A 10,333-nucleotide genomic window follows, 5' to 3' on the forward strand; every position below is an offset into this window, starting at 1 on the left:
TTCAAAAACTATAAGAACTTCACAAAAAAAAAAAAAATACGGAGAAATGAGCCTTATGTTTCCAGCAAAAATATTTAAGGCTTAATGCATGACCGTGACTATTATAAATTATAACTATAATGAGTTTGTATTGATTGTATATTCGAATGCCAAATTTGCAAGGTACTGTAAAATCGCCTACATATTTGATAATTTTGCTTTTAATGAAATACATCATGTGATGGTAAAAAAATTATTACTAAATTACCTTAATAATTATCTACCATAGTATGTAAACGGTCAGAACATATATATATACATTGAAATATTATCATTGTCCTATAAGAGATGTAGCAAATAAAGACATACCTTTTCAGTTCTTTATTTCACTGGATACAATTGAAAAAAATATTTTAACTAAATACTGCACATAAAGTTAATGCAAAGATATGAAAGTATGAATGAGTTTAGATGGATGTAAAACTTATCTTTGTATTATCATCCAAGACATTTTTCATTGATCTCATTGTATGCTTATAATAATCATGAAAGGAGCAATTCGTGCTGATAACGTGTTATAAAATAAAAGCAATTTAGTAAAACATGAACAAGAAATGTTGTTATAAAATAAAAGTAATTTAGTAAAACATGAACAAGAAATAGAGATAGAGAGAAGGAGGAGATTTTCTTCTTCAATTGTATGTATTTTCCTATCTATTACAAGGCCTTTATATAAGCATGAAAAGTAAAAAAAATATGTCATTGAATATGTCATTAAGCATAGAAATATATCATTGAATATGTCATTAAATATTTGAGAAGATCATGGAGGAAGAATATACATCCATCATAATTTGATTTTTCTTATAATATGCGCCTGTTTTTATTTAATAAATTACTTTTTAACAACCGGATATTATTCATAGAATATTTTCCCATGATAATGTTAAAATTAAAAATTTACTTTAACGTCCCGAAAAAAGTTGGTCACTTTACCCGCAACGCCACACTCAGACTGAATGCAAATAATTTTTGGCCGAAATGCCGAATGTGTAACTTAACTTACAGGACGCACTCAGACTAAACAATTCTGTAATCCAGGCACGCACTTTCTGGGAAAAGGATGGGAAGACTTTTTGGTGCTTCTCACCTTCTAAAGCTAAGTCGATCCACCACTCTTCTCTCAGCTCCTCTCTTCAAAAATAGGATTTCTCACTCCCAATTACCTTATTACTCAAAGACGACGACGTTTCTTACTCTTCGAACTTTGGCAATCATGGCCCCCGGCGCCGATGAATTCGTCAAAGGACATGTCCACCCTAACGGCGTCGCTGTTATCACTCTCGATCGTCCTAAAGCTCTCAATGCAATGAATTTAGGTGAATTTTCGATTCTTATACTTCTCTGTATGTAATGTGTAATTGTGGATCCTAGCCGGATAATATTTGTTCAGTTTTTCTTAGTCATGTCAGTTCATTTTTGCAAATTGTTCGTGTCTTTTTTCTGGTTTTAGTGCTAAGAAGTTATTAACAATTATTGTTTTTTGTGCTTCTTTAGGATCAGGTGCCAAATGTTTCACTTTGAGGTGCATGAGTCGGCAACTTAATGGAGTTTGTTAGTTTTTTTAATTATAGCCTGAAAAAAAAAAAGCTTGTCCAGTAAATCATTTGGCATTTGCTGAATCACAAGCTATGGTTATTTGCTTATCTAATTTTTCCTTATAAAAAATACCTAAAGTAATAAATTACAAGCTATGATCAGGATACAAGTTCATGTAAGCCTTATTTCAGAAGCTGTGGCCTTATTCAACTAAACTGTCTAATGAGCAGTCGTAACCTATCAAAGAATATGTTCTAAAGATGACGTGGTTATAATCATGACTCGTGTACTAAAACTGCATCGATTATGATTTTAATACTAGAACGATGTTGAACCTATGGAAACAGGAGAAAATATTGTAGTTTAATTTCTTAGGGAGCAGGAACAAGATGACTCACTCCAAGATCAGAAATGAACATATTAAGAAACCAGTTTTAGGTCTTTAGTTTGTCCCAATGATATTTACTTCATTTAACTGATGCAATAAGATGTGCTTTGAAATCTATCCTAAATGAACTTTGGCTACACCTTTTCTTTCTCAACATCCCCTCCAAGAGTACTATGTCGTGATATCATCAATCAATGTTAGTGTTATTAGCATTATCATTTGCTTAATTTGATCTTTGTTGCATTCATATTTTCATTGAAATATGATGCAGATATGGATATCAAATACAAGAGTTTCATGGATGAATGGGAAACAAACCCAAAGGTGAAGTGTGTTTTGGTCGACAGCAGCTCCCCCCGTGCCTTTTCAGCAGGTAACTTTCTTTCTATTATTTACGTGATGGGTGGTGCATGTTATTTGCGGATGACATAGTACTGATCGACAAGATGCGATGCGATGTTAACGCAAGGTTGGAGGTTTGGAGACAGACCCTGGAGTCTAAAGGTTTCAAGTTGAGCAGGACTAACATTGAATACTTGGAGTGCAAGTTCAGCGAGGTGATTCATGAAGCGGACGGGGAAGTGAGGATTTATACACAAGTCATTCCCAAGAGAGGGAGTTTCAAGTACCTCGGGTCAATAATCCAAGGTAGGGGAGATTGATGAGGATGTCATACATCGTATTGGAGCAGAGTGGATGAAATGGAGGCTCGCTTTCGGGGTTTTGTACGATAAAAATGTGCCACCAAGACTTAAAGGTAAGTTCTACCGAGTGGTGGTTAGACCGACTATGTTATATCGGACGGAGTGTTGGCCTATCAAGCACTCTCATGTCTAGAAGATGAAAGTAGCAGAAATGAGGATGTTAACATGGATGTGTGGGCATACCAGGAGAGATAAGATTAGGAATAAAGATATTCGCGACAAGGTGGGAGTAGCCCCGTGGAGGATAAAATGCGGGAAATAAGGCTGAGATGGTACGGGCATATGAAGAGCAGATGCATAGATGCACTGGGAGGAGGTGTGAGAGGTTGGTCATGGCGGGCTAAGGAGAGGTAAAGGTAGGCCTAAGAAGTATTGGGAAGTGGTAATAAGGCAGGACATAGCAGCTTCAGCTTACTGAGGACGTGACGCTTGATAGTAGGGTGTGGAAGTCGAGAATTAGGATAGAAGGTTAGTAGGTTGCAGTGCGTGTCTTTCTTTCGTGCGAGTAGTTTTGATATTAGTCTCGTTTTCTTGTATTCTCTTATCCGCACATTTTTTTACTGTATTTTATTTATCTTCTCTTGTTGTTACTGTTTTGTTGTTTCGGCTTCTTTTTCAACTCTCCTTAAGCCGAGGGTCTATCGTAAACAACCTCTCTACCTTTACAAGGTAGAGGTAAGGTCTGCGTACACACTACCCTTTCACCCTACTTTGTTGGATTACACTGGGCTTGTTGTTATTGTACTTGCTGGACCTCTATTTGGTATTTTTGCACCACCTAGTTCTTAAAGTGGTTCTGATATTTTATCGTTATTCATTTTGTTAGAGCCTAACATATTAAGTGACATAGCATCCCCTATGCTACTAAGATTTGAGGATGACCATTCATTGCCAATGCAGGATTGAATATTAAGGGGGTTGTCGATGAAATTTGAAAGGACAAAAGTGCACTTTTGTGCAAAAGGCAATTTTTTTTATCACATCATTATATTTGCCCTACAAGTGTCAGTTTGGCGTATCATGTTATCTTGTACCTTTGATTGTGTCAAAGCTGGTATCTTCCACAGTGTAGTTCAGAGTTTGCTGTCTGTAGTTTCGTTTGCTTACTGTCTTAATTAGTTGATGCTAATATGATGATGGATAACAGAAGTCCTAGTGTTTTACCTGCAGGTGGTGATATTAAGCAGATTGCAACCAAAAAACAGCAGTCAGATATGATTGAGGTTTGTAGTCTCCTTCAAACATGATTAATTCAAGACTTGCTCTACTCAGCTAAAGAAATCCCAGACTCACAGCAGACTGCACTAGCAGTAGAACAAACACTATGAATGTTGCGAACAGACTTCCGGCACATGTTGCTAGTTTGGGTCCCAATATGTATCAAAAGAGCCATTGTGTTATTTGCAATTATCAGTTCTATACACAAAAGTACAGGCAGGCCTTTTAGTCTGTGATGAAAGAAGGAATTAATTAATTGTGTGGGGCCTAAGCAACAACAACAAACCCAGTGTAATCCCACAAAGTGCGGTCTGGGGAGGGTAGAGTGTACGCACACCTTACCCCTACTCTGCGAAGTTAGAGAGAAAGTTTTGTTAGACCTATAGAAAACAATATTGAGCCACATTATAATTGTGCCGTCCAGACCCCAAAGTGCGGTCTGGGGAGGGTAGAGTGTACGCACACCTTACCCCTACTCTGTGAAGTTAGAGAGAGTTTTGTTAAACCTATAGAAAACAACATTGAGCCACATTATAATTGTGTCATCCTGAAGATAGTTTAATTTTTTCTCTAAGTTCTACTCTTCTGATGTAAACAATATCTGTTTTCACAAGTCAATATTTTTATGAATGTCGCAAATGGTTTTGCTCCCCACTAAGTTCTTTTACTACTATCTAAGACTTGTATAAGTGGTCATTGGTTGTGTAAGATTATGTGAACTGTCAAACTCAAAGATAAGCATGTTAGAAGACTTAATGGACCTTTCTTTTAGCATGCTTATCTTTAAGTTTGGTAGTGCACTTAATCCTATGCAACCAATTGGGTGCTTATTTAACAATCTTTGATCATCTGATGCAATCATAGCGCTTATCCCTTCATGTGTATGCACATGCGTGTAGCAGTATATGGTACATACATCTTAAGTTCTTTCCATGTGAAAGATAATTTAGGCTCTCTTTCTCAGGCACACACGTGTATCTAGGAGCCTCTTAACTCCAAATCATCACCAGAACATGCTCCAATCTGTTCTTCCACAATTTATACAGAAGTATCTGATCCTCCTATGTAGTGCTTGAATGTGTTATTTTATGCTTATATTGATTTGAATACCGTGGCTGAGTTAGAAGAAGAGCTTTATGTGAAAGTAGAAATGCATGTAACAGGTATTCACAGCTGAGTATCCTCTAATATGTAAAATCTTCGAGTACAAAAAGCCTTACATCAGCTTCATGGATGGCGTTACAATGGGCTTTGGAATTGGTTTATCTGGTCATGGTCGTTACAAGCTTATCACAGAGGTACTTTTCTACGTCTATGGAGGATTACTCATTTTTGCAAGTACATCTTAGTTACACTTTTTTTTGGGTTCCAGAGGACTGTTCTAGCGATGCCAGAAAATGGAATTGGGCTGTTTCCAGATGTTGGTTTTTCTTATATAGCAGCACATGGTCCTGGAGAAGGCACAGTTGGTATATTTTCTTCTATTCAGTTGAGTATTTCTTGCTGAGAAAATTTCAAAGACCAATCTTGTTGCATGAAACTTCAGAGAGAAATAAAAGATGGAAACTCCTATAACTGGAGGCATGTTTAGACAGATAGATCTCTCTCATAACTAATAGCTTAAGTTTTTGTTAACAAGATGAGACTATAGGAGTTGACTTGGTAATTGATCTCCCTCATCTTGCATGGAAGATTGCAAAAGGTATTGAAGAATATCTAGGTGCTAAAGAGAGCAAGTGAAGCATGCTCTCATCAGTGTCTGTATGTTATATTGAATGCTAGTGATTGGGCTTCCAAAATGCAGAGGTAGGAATTATGACCAACATTTTAGAATTTCTGGAGGGTATCTGAGGTGATTTTCCTGCTTTTATGAATTTTAGGAAGAAAAAACACCTCATACCACTTCATGCATTTCAGCTTGGTGTTTATAAGCACATCCCTTTTATGCATTGGGAAGTTATTATTTCTTTTGCATCAAAAAATTGAAAATTTAATTACTTATTATCTTTTTAATTTCGTTTAGTCCTAAAGCACCTTTTAGAAGCTGAATGACCATTTTCTCTTTATTGGCACTTAGGCTTGCTCGTCTCTTCATTGGTACTTGGACAGACAAATGCAATTTGAATCGAAGTCAGAATAAATATCGCCGACCCCAACTTTGTTGGGGGACTGAGGCATAGTTGTTGTATCTTGTTGGAGGGAGAAAGTGATGAAAATGATATATGTGTGGTTCATAGAACTATCTTCCCACTCCTTCCGTATGTGTTTGCTTAATCAATTAAGCAATTGCAGGTGCTTATCTTGCACTGACTGGAAGTAGGATATCAACACCTGCTGATGCACTCTATGTTGGTCTGGGAACTCATTATGTCCCTTCTGCAAATTTGAGTGCGTTGAAGGAAGCTTTGCTTGCAACTAAATTGTATGTCTCAAAATCTTGCACTATTCTCTTGTGCACTAATTGTCAAATTTTTGACTAATTACTCATATCCATGAGACGTGAACAGCTCCTTGGCCTTTGAGTCCCTTTATCTTATTTATGCTGCTCGAATAAAAGATATTTTTGCACTTTATAGTGCTTGTAAAGACCTTTGATGTTGACATACCTTGAGTTGTGTCTTTTCTCCTCAAATCCTTTAATGTTTTGCCTTGGAGGAAGAGATTCCCCAAATTGAGTAAACTTCTTGTCCCAATGTTTGAAGCTTTTTTAGTGCTTCTATTGCTGGACCCCAATCATCATTTCATGAGGCACATCTGGTATAGAGCATTGTTCCTCTGTTCCTCAGATGCTTCAGATCATTGTTTCTTATGCCTTCTGATAAATGTGTATTGTGCTACTGATACAAATCATTTCAGTTACATGTTGCAAATTTAAAATAGGTTATTCTGTCTTCTTAAAACAGCTCTGAGGATCCAGATGGGGAGATAAAAGAATTGTTGGCAAAATACAGTAGCAACCCTGATTCAGAACCCCGTTTGAAGTCACTTTTACCCAGAATTATTTCTACTTTTGCTGGTAACAAGTCCATTAGAGAGATAATAGAGGAGCTAGAAAATCATCTGCAAAGTGCTGATACATTGGGTAAGGTTTTACAAATAAGACTTTTCTCGTAGATGAATTCATGTTCTCTCTATTTTATACTATTTTTTCTCCATAAATGAATCCTGTATCTTATTTTCCTATCAATGAGTAAACTTTAGAGCCATGCTTTATTTTCATTTTTCATGTGTGAGTTCATCTTCTTGACAGTGGTAGAATGGGCCAAGGATGCTCTGCAAGGGCTCAGAAAGGGGGCCCCTTTCTCTCTCTGTCTCACCCAAAAGCTTTTTTCTAGAGTTGCATCTGCACGTGGTAAAAATGAGAATGACTTGTCCAGTGTGAGCTTCTCTCTAAGTTGTGTAGTTTTCCTACTTTTCTTCATATTGATTCTTTCCTTTTCACGAACGTTATAATCTCCCTTTTCTGTCATTCCCAGCTCAATGGTGTCATGAGAACTGAATATCGCATTGCTATAAGGTCTGCTCTACGGAGCGACTTTGCTGAAGGTGTCCGAGCAGTCTTAATGGAAAAGGATCAGGTTTGTTTCTTGCGTTGCAAGCCCATGATACTGTAACTGCATAAATGTTGGGTTTGTGGTTTCTTTAGTGTAGTGAATTTTCTGGTAAGGAATTTCGACTGAGCGTAGTTGAGGCGTGATTTCGTTTTCTTAAAGATTGAATAAAGTTCCTGGTTTATTTATTCTTTTTTTCTCAATAATGCAGCTTGATTGTCCTGTTAGACCCACCATATTGTATTGTCGATAGAGACGAGTTACAACGTGCATGAAACTAAAACCTTTGATGATTTTGTTTTCAGAGTCCAAAGTGGAATCCGTCTTGCTTGGAGGAAGTTAACCTTACTGAGGTGGAAGCTCTTTTTGAACCTTTGAGCCCGGAAGTTGGAGAACTGAATGTCTAAGTGTGCCTGGATATCCTGCATTTTTTCCAGCAGTTAGGATTGATAAATACTCCTCTTTTGGTCAATCTGAATACATGTGTATGTGTCTAATCCCAAATGATGCCTGTTCAAATGTTGACATTATCTGTTAAATGTGATTTATGAGGAAATAAAGTGCAGTTGGTGAAACGGTTTATGTAAATACCTTTGAGGACTCCATTCTATTTCTTTAGGTCGTTAATTCCAAATAATGCGCAGCTGCTTGCTCGTCTCGAGGATTCGCATAAATGTGCCCGCAAACATATACATATTATAAATTTTTCGATGAAGTACTTCCACTCCTGGACTTATGCAAAATCTGGAAGCCATATATATTAATAAACTAGCAAGGGTAGCCGACGCATTTGTATCTATACCCAATTTTGGGGTCATTATTAAAGTTATATCCACTTTTCACAAAAATTTGCAAGTCTTAGACCACTTTAGGATCAACTCCATATTTATCGGGTTTGAAGTTGAAGAAATTTTTTTTAGCCTGAAGTGCAATGCACCTAAGGCCAATTAAGTTAAGTGCAAAAATTATGTTTAAGATGCATTTAAGGCCAAATAGGTCCAAAGGAAAAAAAATTACATTTAAAGACAAATAGGTTTGAAGTACAACCAATGTTTTCATGCATTTAATGTCAAATAGGTCTGAAGTGCAAATTGTCAAGAAATAGAAACTTCTTTGAATTTCAACAATCCAAAATACGATTCAATACCTAAAACTACTCCAAATGAGCTCAAATTTGAAACATAATCTCCAAATATTATTAAAAGAAAACTGTAATCATCAATTTGTCAAAACAACAATAAATCTAACAAACTCAATCCAAAATATGATTCAATACCTAAAACTACTTCAAATGAGTTCAAATTTGAAACATAACCTCCAAATATTATTAAAAGAAAACCGCAATCATCAATTTATCAAAACAACAAATTTAACAAACCCATTTTGTAATTAAGAAGAAGAAGAAGAAGAAACCTAAGCAGTAGCAAAGAAAGGAGAGCCACAACAGCTCACAACCGTAGAATACCATAAATCGCCTTAAAAATTGCTCATTAATACAATGTAAATTCACTGTTACCTTTGTTTTCACGGCGACTAAGAAGAAGAAGAAAAGGGGGAGAAGGAGGAGGAAAAGACCTAAAGTTATCTATACTTTAGGTACTAGTTAAAATTTCTTTTAAAAAAAAAAATGATACGGGAGCAATCAAATAGGATGCCCCGTACAATGCACCAGCCCGACATGGGTGATATTTTTACTTTCAAATATCTGTGAGAATGCTTTTTCTTTTTTTAAACATGAGGAAGTGTTAATTTGAGTAATCTTATTCAAGTATACTAAAGTGCGAACATCCTTGAAGACCACACAAATTGTGCATTATCAATATGGTAGATGGGTTGTGCCCGTGCTATGCACGGACTATGCCCGATATGTTAATAGTTTGATGTTCCAATGTCCACAATAATCTATATTTATCTTTGGACTCGCTATTAACAGCTCACGGAGAGCAATAAAAATATGAGCACCATCTACCAAATTGGTACTTGATACCTCGGATGTGCAACTTAGGGTGGCTTGTTCGAGAATTTTAAAGTTCAATCTAGATGAGTAATGGCCACTGCATCTCCGTAAAATATATTTGATTTAATGTGATATCAACATTTACTCATAGTACAGTAAAGATATGCTGTAAGGAATATGTTCATTATCCTCTGAGGAAAAGTATTTCAAGTCACAAAATATGTCAGACTTTATCATTATCTGGCAAGATTTAGCAAAGAAATAAATAATAATGGGACAGGCAAAATTAAAGTCAATGTAGAGGGCAAACTCGAAAATGATTGAACTATAAAACATAACGCAGCTATTGGCATATATGAATCTGACTGTGTATGTAGATGTCCAGCTCATATCCAGCTGTACATGAGTTAGTGGAGTTAGTTGTAACTTATAATTAGTTGTGGTAGTCCACGTGTTAGTTTGTTAGGAATAACACATGTATATAAATGCACAGATACTCAATAATATAGCTAGGGCTAGCAAGTGGGCCGGTCCCGGGCCTAAACGGGCCGAGTAGGCCGGTCCAAACGGTCCCGGTCCCGCTCCCAAATTAAACGGGCACGGTCTAAACGGGCTTTTTGTAAGGATCGGCCCGCGGGCTAAATGGGCTAAGTGGGCCCAACATATATATGTTTTTTTTAAAAAAAATTAAATAGATATTAGAGATAAAAGGATGTTAAAAAAAATATCTAAGACAATTCTTTGTAAATTTTATTATAGAATTGTGACCTAAATTTTATTTAACATCCTAAATTTTAATATTCAATATTTAATATCGAATATATATAGTATATAAGATGTATATATAGTATATATATATATATAAGCTATATTCGATAAGCTATATATACATCTTATATACTATATATAAGATGTATATATAGTATAGTATATATAT

At 36.1% G+C, this 10,333-nt stretch overlaps 1 protein-coding gene across 2 annotated transcripts; it reads left to right on the forward strand.

Moving 5' to 3' along the window:
• Positions 1-1,007: 1,007 nt before the first annotated feature.
• On the forward strand, positions 1,008-8,014 carry LOC104104678 (3-hydroxyisobutyryl-CoA hydrolase-like protein 3, mitochondrial). Of its 2 annotated transcripts, XM_009612818.4 has the most exons (10): positions 1,008-1,358; positions 2,238-2,339; positions 3,841-3,893; positions 5,052-5,186; positions 5,261-5,357; positions 6,181-6,310; positions 6,792-6,970; positions 7,139-7,266; positions 7,365-7,466; positions 7,745-8,014. In XM_009612818.4, exons 1-10 carry the CDS (start codon positions 1,103-1,105, stop codon positions 7,844-7,846), a joined length of 1,284 nt encoding a protein of 427 aa, XP_009611113.1. In that variant the 5' UTR covers positions 1,008-1,102; the 3' UTR covers positions 7,847-8,014. The 2 variants fall into 2 exon arrangements, with proteins under 2 accessions (XP_009611113.1, XP_070031055.1); XM_070174954.1 differs by lacking the exon at positions 6,181-6,310 and having other exon boundaries at positions 5,261-5,376.
• The last annotated feature ends 2,319 nt before the right edge of the window (positions 8,015-10,333 follow it).

The sequence above is a fragment of the Nicotiana tomentosiformis genome, chromosome 5, assembly GCF_000390325.3.
Source record: "Nicotiana tomentosiformis chromosome 5, ASM39032v3, whole genome shotgun sequence".
In the NCBI taxonomy this organism is placed as follows: domain Eukaryota; kingdom Viridiplantae; phylum Streptophyta; class Magnoliopsida; order Solanales; family Solanaceae; genus Nicotiana; species Nicotiana tomentosiformis.

Coding starts and splice junctions, on each gene's coding strand:
- LOC104104678 (XM_009612818.4), top strand. CDS start 1,103: ATGGGAAGACTTTTTGGTGCTTCTCACCTTCTAAAGCTAAGTCGATCC. Junction 2,340..3,840: donor CCCCCGTGCCTTTTCAGCAG/GTAACTTTCTTT, acceptor TTTTACCTGCAG/GTGGTGATATTAAGCAGATT. Junction 6,971..7,138: donor GCAAAGTGCTGATACATTGG/GTAAGGTTTTAC, acceptor TCTTCTTGACAG/TGGTAGAATGGGCCAAGGAT.